This window comes from Scophthalmus maximus, chromosome 17 (assembly GCF_022379125.1).
Source record: "Scophthalmus maximus strain ysfricsl-2021 chromosome 17, ASM2237912v1, whole genome shotgun sequence".
Taxonomy (NCBI): domain Eukaryota; kingdom Metazoa; phylum Chordata; class Actinopteri; order Pleuronectiformes; family Scophthalmidae; genus Scophthalmus; species Scophthalmus maximus.
In genome coordinates, this window is record NC_061531.1 from 434751 (window position 1) to 448841 (window position 14091).

Sequence of the window (14091 nt, forward strand, 5' to 3'; positions counted from 1 at the left end):
TTACATCCACAAAATGAAATTCTAGAAGAGATTACATATTTAATCACCTTTAAATTTACATAGAAATATTAACTTGTGCAAACTCTTCAACATTATCAAGTAAACCTCCTGTGTGTGTTCTTATGTGTGTTATGTTGTTTGCTTATTGGTTTATTCATGTTGCCTCATTTAATTTTTTTGGTTTGCATTGTATGATCATTTACGGAATTGTGAATTACTTGAAGACTTGTTAAGATGACCATTCATATTGTTTTAAATATCTCTCTCCCTTTCTCGCTCTCTCCTTCTCCCTCCTTCTCTCTCTCTCTCTCCTTCTCTGTTTTTTCAGTTGTTTTTTGTTTTGTGTTGTTGTTGTTGTGTGTGTTTTTTTTCTCATTTCATTTGTAGAGGACCGTGATGTTCTCTGGTAAATCTTATTAAACATTGTTTTTTAAAAATCAAAATCTCTCTCCTTCTCCCTCTCTCTCTCTCTCTCCCTCTCTCTCTCTCTCTCTCTCTCTCTCTCTCGCTGCCCAAATGTATTTACATTACATTTCACTAACTCTGTTTTCTCTCTCTCCTAGTGTATCTCTGACCCCAGAGCTGCAGGACCCAAACCCGTCATTATTATTGTTATTATTATTATTATTATTCTCATTATTATTATTATCACTAATAATAACAACAGCATAATTGTATTTTTTTGTAATTATAAGTATCAGTATGGTAGAGACTAAATTGGCGGTTGTACAACTGTCCTCTCTCTCTCTTCTCTCCTACTGTCTCTCCTCCCACCCTCTTTCTGCCCACTTCTCCTCTCTTCCCCATTTCTCTCCTCACCCCAACCAGTCGAGACAGATGACCGCCCACAACTGAGTCTGGTTCTTTCAGAGATTTCTTCCTGTTAAAAGGGAGTTTTTTCTCTCTACCGTCGTTAAGTGTTTTGCTCATTGTGGGATTTGTTGGGTTTTCCCTGTAATATTGTAATATTGACCTCACTATGTAAAGTGCCTTGAGACAATGTATGTTGTGATATGGCAGTATACTAATGAAATTGAATTGAAATTGAATTGAATTAAATATGTGTATTATGTCATGTTACGCCCTTGATTTTTGTAATCATTTGATTGGTTCAGCAGTTTGGGTGGGCGGCATCAAGCCCGTACCGGAAGTGTTCCCTGACTGACAGCTTTGGTAACCAATGAACACATCACACTCCGGCGTCATCACATTTTGACCTACGTGGAAGCAGGAAGTGTATCGCCCTTCGGTCTTCCGGGTTGTTGGAGTCCCTGCAGCGGCAGAAGTTGTTGTTGTGGTGGTGCGATGGCAGATGATCCTGCGCCGACCCTCCGGGTCTCGGAGATTAGAGACCCGGCTGGTCTCTTCGAGCGCTACAACACCGAAGAGATCCGCCGGATCGAGCGCAAAGTCCGCGGGGAAATCGAGCAGAAGAAGGAGGAGCTGAGGCAGATGGTTGGCGAGCGCTACCGGGACCTGATCGACGCCGCCGACACCATCGGAGAGATGAGGCAGTGTTCTGAGAGCGTGGTCCAGTCCATCCAGGACATGCACCAGTACTGCCACAGGCTCAAACAAGTCAAACCCGGTGCGAACAGCTGCAGACTGGAGGTGAACGGTTTACCAAACTACACCTGTTTCAGTACACCTGCGTCCAAAGCCCGAGAGCTCCGTTATCTTAGGATCACCAGGGTCCATGTCAAAAAAGTCCCAATTCATTTATGATATGCTGTTAATGCAGTTATTCACCCCAGTTACGTCATTGCTTTACGCGCAGAGCGACTCCAAGTGAAACCCGGATCAGTCGGGCGACGACAGATCATCTGTCAGTGTACTGTATCGTGAGGTGGTGTAGCTTTCACCTCCACTCCGGTGACCAGAGCTAAAAAGCTGCTGGTGAATAACTTCTAATCTGCTGTAAATTGTCTGAACACTTCTGTGTCGTGGTGGTTTTTGCTGTCCTGCAAAGGGGACAGTAAGTCATAATCTTTTTCTATAATAAAAATCGGGGACATGTCTTCATAAACAAAGAGAGATGGGAATGCACTTGGTTAAACCACTATCGGCTTTATAGTGGGTTTTTTACATTGCATATATGACCTGAAATTCACATATCTAATGCATCATTGTATTAGTGTTCATCACAATATTGTCTTGTGTTTTTACTTATTATCCTTATATCACTGATATCTAAGGTCTTTGTAGCCTGCCACATATACATGTGTGTCATCCTGCTGTAGAGCCAGAGGCAGTGTCAGGAGAAGTTCTACACCATGGCCTCCCAGATCAAGCTCCTCTTGGAGATCCCAGAGCGCATCTGGAGTGCCATGGAGGCGTCCCAGTACCTCCAGGCCACTCAGCTGTATCTGCTGTGCTGCCACCTGCACTGTCTGCTTCAGCTGGAAACTGCTACAGTGGGCCACTACAGCCCCATCCTGACTCGCTTCCCTATTCTGGTCCGGCAGGTTGCCACCACCGGACACTTCAGGTACTGGATGTAGATTCCTTCTTGTGTCTTTTGGAAGACATGTTGTCACATAGTGAAATCCACGCTCATGCAGCAGAAACTACAGGCCACAGAACTGAAAGAATCAGTGATAGATCCGCACGTGAAAGTTACTGAAAGTGACATCATAGGTCAGTAAGCAGCCTGGCTTTTTGCAGGTCCACCATTCTGCTGGACAGCAGGTCTTTGCTGCGGGGCCGGGCAGTGTTGGACCAGGCTATCGCTGAGGCCCTGGTGTCCACCATGCTGCTGGAGGACAGCTCGCCACGCCAAGCCCTGGCTGACTTCTTGCTGGCCCGGAAATCCTCTATCCATCAACTACTCAACCAACCACAGCATGGTATTTTACCATATGTTACATATGCAAATGTGCTTGTTTTAATGCCAGATGCACTATCAATTTAATTTTACACGAAAGGCAAGAAGCACAAAGGCTTTTACTGTGAAGCAGAGCAGGAAGTGTTGTTCGTACTATCATTGTTTTGCAAATGTGTACCAGTTCATTAACATGGACATTTTATCCAGGTGCAGGGATCAAGGCTCAGGTGTGCAGCCTGGTGGAGTTGCTGGTCACCACTTTGTTCCAGGCCTACGCCGTCTTCTACCTGCCCCCAGAGGGAGGCCCCAGGCCAGGGGAGGGAGCCCTGAGCTGTGGCATGCTGTTCTCTATCCTAGAAAATGTAACCACAACCAGTCCTGCAGGTAAACAGCTGGGACACCATGGACACCAGGATACTTTTTCTTGATTTCGATACCGAGAGTCAGCTAGAACAATCTTAGACAGGAGATGTCCCTTTGATATCCAGGTTGTTGTAGCTCAGTTTTCCTCCTTTATTAACAGACTTTTGGCATAGGCACTACTCGTCCCAGCCAGACATGATATATATTGTTATATTCAGGATAATTCAACCAAGTAAGATATGGCAACTCAGAAATACTATTGTTTAGCATGCAGGGGTAACTATGTATGTTGTAGGATAGGTTTTTAAAAAAAAAAAGAGTTAACACACTTTTATTACATTTATCTAGGTCTTTTCCTGTATGTCCACTGTTTTTCATTTCAGCAAATCTCTGAATGGATAGTTTGTGAATGGATAGTTGATTTGCTACACGTGTTACTGCTTTCAAATCCTTTCTTAAAACATTTTTTAAAAGCTTTTATCTAGTTAGAATTTTAATCAATTTAATTTAATTATTTTGTAATTGTGCAAAGATGGTTTGTTTAACAGTGTGATACAGTGTCTCCTCTGTCGATCTTGTCTCGCTCCTCAGCTAAAGTCCGGAAGGTGTTGCAGGAAGAGACAAGTACAGGTAGTTGGTTCAAGTATCTGCCTCCCTCCATCACTGAGTTCCAGCCAGCCCTCCGCACCCTGGCTCAGCCAATCCAGAGAGAACAGCTCCGTGACACCCTGCAGCAGTGGATTGATACGTAAGGACACTGCTCATCTTTTTGTATCAGCTGTTACTTTTGTCCCAGGTGTTTAACATACAGTCAGGTCCATAAGTATTTGGAATACAGTGACAGTTTTTGTAGTTTTGCCTCTTTACACAACCATAATGAATTTGAAATGAAGCAATAAAGATATGATTGAAGTGTAGACTTTTAGTTTTGAAAACCCAGATTTTCTTTCGGCGCACACAGAACCGACAGCTAGAGAACCGTGAGGAAATATTTGCTGGTTTTTAAAAAAAAGTGTATTGGAATTAATTGCTACAGGAAAACATGCAGTCTACAACATATGTTTAGGGACCAGACAAACTTTTGAAATTATTCTAAAGCACCGAGGTGTATTTTTAATACATGGCCGCAGCGGTATCAATGACTTTACCAAATTGTGCTGTAAAGAAAAAACTTACTTGTAAGAAATGATACTACAGTTATTTGAATCCCCCTCTGTGTTTGTTTTATCCTGGCCTTTATTGTTTGTGCTATTATCTTGCAGTTCAGCAAATCTGTCAAATATTCAGCCTTCATTTATTTATTGAATAAAGGCCAATAAAACAATATTTTTTTGTTGCCTTTTTAAATTTGTTTAAAAAAAGACTTAAACCCATCAATCAGCTAACTTGTCACTGATGAATTCTCTATGATAGCTGATAAATGCCTCCTCTTCTGTTGTCAGGTGTAAGGAGGACATTTGCCATGGTGTTGGCAGCCTTCTGGTCTACATCAAGAGCCTGAAGGGGCTGGCAGCCATCAGAGATGCTGTGTGGGACCTCCTGTCCACCGACTCAATCAGTCAGCACTGGAACACTGTGTGCCAGCGGCTGCTGGAGCGCCCCCTGGCTGTCTGGGATAACTTTCTCCAGCAGCTCTTTCTTCAGCGCCTGCAGGTTGGTGCCCTTCTAGTGTCATGGTTATTAGAGCTGTCAGCTGTTTGCAGCATCTGAATAAATATGTCTATTGACTTTGTATGCATTTGTGCTCTCGCCACACTGACAGGCCTGCTTGCTGATGTGGTAAAAATAGTACATATTGTATTACTACAATGATTCCTTCTTTTCATTATCAAGGCCATTACCAAAGAAGAAACTGAGGCCATCTCGGCGTGTTCTGTCCAGCTCCTCACCTCCGCTGTGAGGGATCTGGAGGGCCAGACCATCCACACTTCTGCAGGTACCAATCCCGGATCTGGCAGCAGGGCCCAGTACGAGGTAGATGTGGCCTCCTTCCTGTGGTCAGAGTCTCCAGGGGACCTGCTGAGTGATGCAGGTTGGGTCAGCGTCAGCCAGCAGGGGCAGCAGCAGCAGAGGAGTGGCCTGGCCATGAAGACCCAGGCACTGACACCTTGTGTTCAGAGCTTCTGCTCTTCCATGGACGCAAAGCTGAAGGCCAGGCTGGATGACCTCCAGCACTACCTTCCCTCCCAGAATACAGGTGGGTGCAATTCAGACTGAGCCAATGTGTGCTAGTCTGTTTTAGCCAGTGCAATGTTCAGACAGATTTACTGATGCAGGTTGGTTGTTGATCTCCAAGTTGTACCTGATAGGTAAAAAGTAAGTATTTGCAGTCTCTGTTCCACATACAACATGCGTTTTGACTAAAGGTACCTTGAAATGATAGTCCCGGGAAAATTTTTCAAGGAACTAAAACGCTACTGCAGACTGTTACCACTGTTGTCTAAAGACCAGAGGAGATTAGGCAAATTCGTCTTCTGACGTTTGACTAACTGAAGGCTACAAGAAGGTGTTATGCTTAAGTCCACCGGGTGGTGGTAATGCAGAGGACTATACAACAACAGTGACTCCATATAAGTCTACAAAACTACAACAGCAGTAAACATGGCGCTGATTCATAGTGTGCTGCTTTTGATCAGAAAAGAGACGAGCACTAGTAATTAAGTGATTGTGTAAAGTGTAGTTACGACTTTAAGTAAAAAAATTGATTTTACGAGCTACTGTGGAGATTGACAGACGTGAATTTGGTCCATGCAAGTTCATGAAAGGTGGTAATAGAGCAAAAGTCAGGTGGTTTATCCTCTGAAGACCAATAACAGCCTATATTTGTGATAATTCAGCAACTAAACACAGTATCTGTGTACAAAGCTGACAGTTTGGCCAACAGGTTGTGCTGTATTGAAAAGTATTGAATGCATTGCCATGAAAATGTGTAAATATTTATTTATTAGATAGTGAATAGTGATAAATGTTAATCTTCCTTGCTGTGCAGGGTCTGACTCATTCTCAGTCACAGCCTCCTCCTCCTCTGGACCTGCAGAGGCCTCGTCAGCATCCTCATTCAACCGCTTCATGGATTCACCAGCAGTGGAGGAGGCTTTACGTGAAGGCTCCCTGGCCTGTGTTCGCCACATCCTGTCCTCCATCCACTCTGAACTGGCCGCAGCCTCACCTCACCCCAGCCCTAGCTGCCTCAGCTCGGTCCTTTTCATGGCCAGGCTGTGCCAGTCCATGGGCGAACTCTGCCCTAACCTGAAGCATTGCATCCTAGGAAAAAACAGGGGCGCCATGGCCAAGGGGACCCCCAGGCAGGGCAAGAAACTGGGCAAAGCCAGGGCCACCACAGAGGTCAGCCCCGCCCAGGCCAAGTGGGAAGGTTTGAAGGAGGAGCTTCTCAACTGCAGCATGGATGCCTACCGCATCTGGAGCTCCGCCCTCTCCAAAGTCAGACACTGTCAGAACGGTCGATGTACATCTGTGAAATTGTATTTGCTACATGGAGCATAGAGTGTGATTTGTGTTGAGAAGTGTAGAAATGTGATTGGCAGTGACAAAAACAGAGTGCAAGTCACAGGGTGTAATAAGCAGTAGAATGTGAGCATGAGCATCCTTTTTAGAACAGTGTACGGCCCTACGCAGACCTGGTATTAACTTCAATCCTGACCGATCTGATCACAAGTGGACAGCCTTAAATTACAGGTGTTAACACACCCAACATGCACTGAGGACACATTTGAGATGTCGGACCACATTAGGAGGTGGACTGAGACACATGTTGCCACATTCTTTTAGCAGGGTTAGTGTTTCAAAAAAAGACGCAGTGTGAACACAAATGACGGACCACCTACTCATCTGAACCAATCCAGTTTCATAATCAACTGTAAATGTTATATTATATATATAATATACTATATCAGGTTGACACAAACATGACTCCACATGAATGATAATATTGCTCTGTGGCTACTGGATGTTGAAAGTGACAGTTATTTGCGGCCATTATAGTCATAACAAATTTGTATGGTGACATTAGAATGTGTTATTTGTTCCAGTGCACCCAAGTAGCAGAAGAAAAAATGTTTTATTGCAGCTTTTAATCTTACCGGAGTTGTTCCATGCATAGTTACACTGTTGTTGTGTGGTGACAGGTGTTGCTGGATAAGTTTGGCACAGTGCTGCATGCAGAGTCTGCTGGTGCCATCCTAACAACAGCCACAAACTGGGAGGACCTGGAGATCCAAGAAGAGGCAGAGTCGGGGAGCAGCATCACGTCCAAAATCCGTCTTCCAGTGCAGGTCAGATGCTCAGCATCTCCTGGAACACAGGAGGCACAGTGATTGCTGGCTCTACTCAGAGATCTGATGTGAAACTCTTTGTCCTCTGCAGCCATCTTGGTTTGTTCAGTCGCTGCTTTTCCAGCTGTGCGTGGAGGTGAACAGGGTGGGGGGTCACGCCCTGCCCCGGCCCACCCTGCAGGAGCTTCTGCAGTCCTGTCTGGCTGAGGCCCTGCACCATTACCAGAGCCTCTCGCAGAAGGCCCGCGCCAAGGTAACACACACACACACACACGCACACAAATTGTATTACTCAAAACCTAATTTGGCAGGGACATTGCTGTAATATTTGTGTCATTGCCTGACGATTGCTGAAGGGATGTTTGCTGAACGGTCTGGTCTAACTGGAATTCTCATATTCGGTTGAAACACAGTTCAAAAGAAAGAAAAGTAAGGCTGGTTTGTGTCAATATGATTTTAAAGACCCTCGTTTTTCTTATTCCGTAATATGGGAAACATCTTTGAACAAGAGTATTCTTCATGATGATTGCAAAGAAACAGGGTTTAGGTTTAAGGGACATCTGCAGGTGAGGAAAACGGGGAGTAGTAGTAAGAAAGAAGGAGCTGGGAGGTAGAAGAGGCAGAAGAAAGGAGGAAAGAGAGGGTGGCAAAGAGAAGAAAGAGACTGGTCAAAGGAAATGAGAAGGGAAAACTGTGGCAACAGGAGTAATCACCATTAGCTTCATGAATAACTCTCCTTGCTTTTCTTCTGCTCCTCCATCCTCCAGGAGGGCGTCTTCCCCATGACTCAGAACAGAGCCTTGCAGCTGTTATTTGACCTCCGTTACCTCAACACCACACTGGGCAGCAGACTAGAGGAGGGCAAGAGCTCCCGATACCATCAAGACATCAGGTATTGTTCCTCGTTACAAATTTGTTCCATGCAGCCTGCTGCAGGGGGATTGCAACACTCAATAGAGGCTGTTACATGTCCATTTATATTAGGACTGGGACAATACACTTATCTCCTGATTCCATACTGTCACGATTCTTGGGTACCTAAGTGTTGAGGATCAATATTATGATTTATCACATAGTTGCATCACCTACTTTTAGAGACTGTATATACCTGGAAGCAGCCCAGTCCCAGCTCCAGTGGAGCGGTTGGGGTTACGAGTCTCTGTTCACCTTAGTGGTGGTAATGAGAGAAGGGTAAGTGCTGGCCAGATTTATCCTGCCGGTGGGGGATCAAACCCTTTGGTGGTTCTAAAACTTTTAGCTACTGCTGTTGCCAAATGAAATTATATATTATACTCTCCACCACACAGACTCTGACACTGATACAGACACCGACACTTTCCCGGACGCAGTGCATAGTGCACAGTTTCATGTACGTAGTGTTCCTGAGAAAATAGAATAGAATAGAACGTTATTATTCTGGTGCCGGGGAAAGTCGTTTGTCTCAGCAGCACAGTATCACACACTGTAGAAAACATACAAACAAAAACACAGTTAAAAAAACAGGAACAAACTATTTTCAAAATATATATATATATATTAGTCCTGTCAAAATTAAAACGTTAATATTTGTGTTAATTGTAAAATATTTAACGCGTTTAAAAAATGTAAAGCCATTGACACATTGTGTTTTCTCCCTGTGGCGGCTGACCTGTGTGACGACGTGTGCCGCATAACCGTTAGCCATTAGCCATCCTGGCTATAAATGGATACAGACAAGGAAGGAGTTTATGGAGATTAAAGTATTTTTTATCACGAAAACACACGTGAGAAGTGACACAGGGAAATATGCGATACACACGCGAAACAGGAATTGTTTGTCACTTTCATGATGGACGTCAAAAAGAAACTGTGATGAATATATTGCAGGATACTCTTATGTTGAAAGAAACAGGAAGTAGGTTGAGCGGATGCTCTGTGTAGTGAGGACAGAGAGGATTAACTTGACGTGTTAATATGTGGTTCCGCATTTAAGCAGCTGGAGTTTACACTCATCATCTATTGCAGTGAAAACGCTCAACATGACAGAAAAAAGCCCTGCATATAGTCTGATGATTTTTTTCAGAAACAAGGAAAAGGCAGAGAATGTGTGTGAAGAGTGTTGTGGTTTCCAGGTTGATGCACTCACTGCCTGTCACATCACAGCTCACACAGGAGATGGTTACCCGACGTGTCCAGATATTTAGATGATAGATATCTGGACACGTCGGCGGTGGTTTTATTGGAAATCTGTAGTACACAGGAGAGAATCTGTGCTCAAAGTTAAAAAGATGCTATTAAACAATAGTATTTGAATCTAAATACATCCTTTGTGTTGATTCTACATTAATTCTATCATTTTACATTTTAATATCCATTATTACAAACTTCAGTCCCAAGAAATAAAAATGTGATTAATCGCAATTAATCACAGCAAATTGTGCGATTAAGTAGTTGATTTCTTAATTAATTAATCAGCACTCAATGTGTTGCACAGGATGCCAGGAATTTGCATATTACATATAATTGAATATATTGTTGCATATTACTGCAGGTCACTTTTTGGAGTTTCAATAAGTGGCCAAACAGCCTACATGTTGAGAACAGCCACTACAATGATAACTTTAATAAGAACACAGATGAGCACTCCCCGCATGTGAACGTGAGTGCACATACAGCTTGAGGAGCAGTACGCTGCAGGGTGACAGACTGAGATCTGCTCTGCTGAAGTAACGCTGCAAAATCTCGTCAACGCATCTAGTCGCGTCTTTGTACTGACTTTCTATGTAATCTATATTTGCACGAATAATTCGCATCGCGTTCAGTGTGAATGCACCTTAGAGATCTTTTATTTTGCGTTAAGTGTAAAGATATTTGTATGGGAAACTCTGCACCTACTGTAATGTCTGTTGGGATTGGCTCCAGCCCCTGTGACCCCTCAAGGATAAGTGGTGTCTCTAAAGGATGATTTGATAGGTTGACACCTGATTTGTTGTAAATTTGATCTGTCTTCCAGATTCCCCGAGGTCTGTGATTGGCTGGAGAGGTTCATCGACCCCTTTGATCTGGATGTGTTCACGCCTCCGCTGAACACCAACCTCAACCGCCTGTCCCAGAGGACTTCGGTACTTTCGGACCCTCACAATTACAGACACACGCGCAAAAAGAAATGCAGTCTTACCTGTAGCTTGATGAACATGGAAGCATTACTAGATCTGAGATGAGCCGCTTACCAAAAGTTTGTGCGCCTTTGTTTCCTCATGTTGCGACCAGTCTGATGCAATGCTGTGTTTCAGGTGCTGCTGGGACTGCTGACGGGCTCAGAGAAGCAGTTTACCTCACGGAGCAGCAGCGTCAACTCCCAGGAGCCTTACAACATCCTGCCACTGGCCAGCAGCCAGATCAGGTCAGTGGGTTGGGTTGGGGTTAGAGGGTTAGACCAGGCTAAATCAAGTTTATAGAACCTTTTCAGACTTCAAAACCACAACATTTTCTGTCTGGTGTAGGTTTTTAATTCTGCTTATTGGTCTTGGGTCTTTATTAATACCCTTGATGATTCCTCACATTCCTGGAATTTAAGCCCATGTCGTGTAGGGGGATGTGATGGCGTATTGCTGTTGTTTACTCCTTCACTTGAACTAACTGTTTGACAGACGATACAGTGTCTCACACTGGGTGAGAAAATACTTGCAATGCCATGTGGTCGATGTACATGCAGAGTGTGTAAGACGGGAAGAGAGTAATCCAGGTTATCTTCTGTAGGTACAATTTCCTAATGTTCCCCTAAACACCAGGGTGTCATTTTCAAATGTTTATACAATACTAATAAGAAAATGAAGAAAACTTTTTCTCACTGCAAGGGGTATAAAGTTGTTTATCTTCTAAAGCTTTATTTTCGTTCAGTTCGGGGGAAAAAAAGGCAAAATGCTTAACGTTTTCACGCAAGCAGAACGCTATTAAAAAAGCTACTTGAGAAAGAACCTGACTGAAAAGGTTCATGTTGGCTGATTTTTATTTTCATTTTATCGGCTAACCGATATATCATTTGGGCTCTGTAACATAGTATAATTGTTTCTGGCAGGTCTAAACAGCTTGGAACTATTTACAGCATTTCTATATTTCTCATCAGATGTCATTATCATGTTGACCTGTCTGTTCTGTCCTCTTCAGGTTCGGACTGCTGCCTCTCAGCATGTCCAATGTGCGTAAATCCAAGTTGGCCTCGAGGAGCTCTGATGCGCCGCACCAGCTGGTGAGTAACACGGCGGTGATCAGGTAGCTGAGTTTTTATGTTCAGGACATTTCAGTTTTGTTGTTTCATTTCTCTATGTCATTGTTTTGTTCCAACCGGGATAAATGTTGTTGTCTGTCACACCCTCTCCCCTCCCAGCAATTCTGAGTGCGAGAAACCCAGGCAAGTTAATCAGTGTGGGTTCATGTATGTTTCGGTGTGTTGGTTTTAGTAGTACCTTGGTTTAGCTTTGGTGCTTTTGCAGTGTGAGTGCATTATTACTTGTTTAAAGGATTCTTAAGGTCTGGTGGCTAGAAACTGTTCTGCTCCATTCTAACCAAATTTCCACATTGTGGGACGAATAAAGGAATATCTTATATCTTATCTTACTAATCTCGTAAAGAAGCTTGTCTATGTACCCATGTCATGAACTGTCACTGCGTTAGCCTAAACCAAGTGGCGACCTGCTGTGACCCGTTGGTTTGTGAGCTGCCGCTTTGAAGCCTCAAGTTTCGCGTTTTGACCAGCGCCATGTTGTTGTTTTTGAAACTGTACATGAACCCCTTGAATTCAATTAAGCCACACCAAATTACACACACGCATAGATATCAGTCCCCTAGATATGCCTGATTTTTTCCATCAAGATCCATGAATTATTCTCTTGTAAAGTTGTGAAAATGTCAAAAACATCTCACAATCTTAGAGCAAGTGATAAGAAAAATCCTGGATGTGCCCCTTTCTCAGATCTGCTCCCAAATTGAATGGTTTCTTTCTTTGCCCATGTCCCATGCTTTCACAAACTTGTGAGTAAATCTGTTCTGTAGTTTTAGCGTAATCCTGCTTGAAAACAACATCCTTGGCAGAGGTAATTAATAACTTTTTGAGGGCATATTGTTAATAACATAAACTCAATTTATACTCACTCAGCCTGAACTATGTTTACAGATCCTCATGTCTGTCTTTAAGGTGCTTACGTAAATTTGAGGTGTTTCCTCTTTCCATTTAAAAAGCTCTGTGGCAAATAAATTGCATCCATCAGAGAACCACAGGAGATGAATTGTGGTGGCCGTGAAGTGCAAATCATAATGGCAAATGGTAAAACACAACATGAAATCACACAATTAATGGCAATAAAAAAAACAATGACAAACAAGAAAACACAACGATATTTAACTTCTAACGATAAGGACCTGCTATCGAGGATATGTTGCAACCTGATGACAAGGAAATCTTGCTTTCACAAGTAAAAATGAGCTGAAACATTGCGTCTGTCCAGTCAGCGATGGACTTTGTCTATAACAGGTTCCTACCTTTTCCATTAAGGTAGTATTCTTTCTGGTCTTATTTGTCGTTGGTTTCATAATTCGTTGTTGTGCTTTATGATTTGGCATTGTGATTTCCAGTTGTCGTTGCGTTTTCCACTTCGCGGCAATCAAAGAAAACAGATCTGAAGTTCTTGGAATGAAAATGTAGAGCATGCCGTGCGTGTCCGTGAAGCATTCAGCCAGTTAGGACAAAGGTCGGACATCACTGCCAGAGGACGTTAGAAGCGCCTGACTCAGAAAACTGCAGCCTTGCTCTTGTAAAAAATATTGTCATGTGAAACAGTGACGTTCTGCAGCAGTGGTGGAAGTTGGAGTAAATTTCTAATTAGAAGGCATCATATTAAGTCAGCACAGCAAATTGCCAGATTAATCCTGGTCACCTTACTGCCTGTATGTAACCTGTGGATGTGACATAGTTCAGTATGGTGTGAAGTAGATCGCTGTGCGTGCGTGTGTGCGTGTGCTTATAAATCCATGTCCTGGCAGAATGTGACATTGGTGATGACTAGGGTCAATGGACAGTCGTGTTGTATGTTCTTACTTGGTATCAAAAGGACAATCTACCAACACCTCTGTGGACCTCATGTGTTCTCCTTCCTCCATCAGGCTCCTCCGTCCTCCACAGCCAACAGTGAGGACAACTTCCAGCCAGGCAGCCTCTTCAGACAGCTCGCTGATCAGGATGAGGGCACAGCAGCTCCTTCTTTATTTAAACTCAGCTGGCTGTCGGCCATGGCCAAATAACCCTTTATCGCTCAACACTTTTTATTTGCCTTAGCAAAAAGTTTGTAAAAATAAATATGTATAATAAATCAAATTTTTGTCTTTTGAAAAAAAAAAAAGCCTCTTTCTTTAATTAACTAATGCAACTGTGACTAAATTCAAGCACTTCTGTGGAGACCAGTGTCGTGTGATAGTCACACGTGTCATTTAGAGATGATGGCAGAAAAAGCAGCAGAGGAGAATATGAAAATCACTGACTTATATGACATTGGTCTACAGATGATGGTAGCAATATCAACCTGGCAGTTGGTCTTATCCTATAAGAAATATTCACTGGATAACAGCTAATATTTGTTG

The 14091-nt window shown here is 43.2% G+C and overlaps 1 protein-coding gene across 2 annotated transcripts; it reads left to right on the plus strand.

The window, feature by feature from the left end:
* The first annotated feature begins 1230 nt into the window (after positions 1-1230).
* On the plus strand, positions 1231-13840 carry cog1 (component of oligomeric golgi complex 1). Of its 2 annotated transcripts, XM_035615095.1 has the most exons (16): positions 1231-1611; positions 2241-2488; positions 2665-2846; positions 3032-3208; positions 3779-3935; positions 4630-4840; positions 5021-5384; positions 6177-6628; positions 7333-7479; positions 7571-7732; positions 8247-8371; positions 10472-10580; positions 10752-10861; positions 11626-11707; positions 11846-11869; positions 13618-13735. In XM_035615095.1, the coding sequence occupies exons 1-15, from the start codon at positions 1306-1308 to the stop codon at positions 11852-11854; spliced, it is 2841 nt and encodes a 946-aa protein (XP_035470988.1). In that variant the 5' UTR covers positions 1231-1305; the 3' UTR covers positions 11855-11869; positions 13618-13735. The 2 variants fall into 2 exon arrangements, with proteins under 2 accessions (XP_035470988.1, XP_035470987.1); XM_035615094.1 differs by lacking the exon at positions 11846-11869 and having other exon boundaries at positions 13618-13840.
* The last annotated feature ends 251 nt before the right edge of the window (positions 13841-14091 follow it).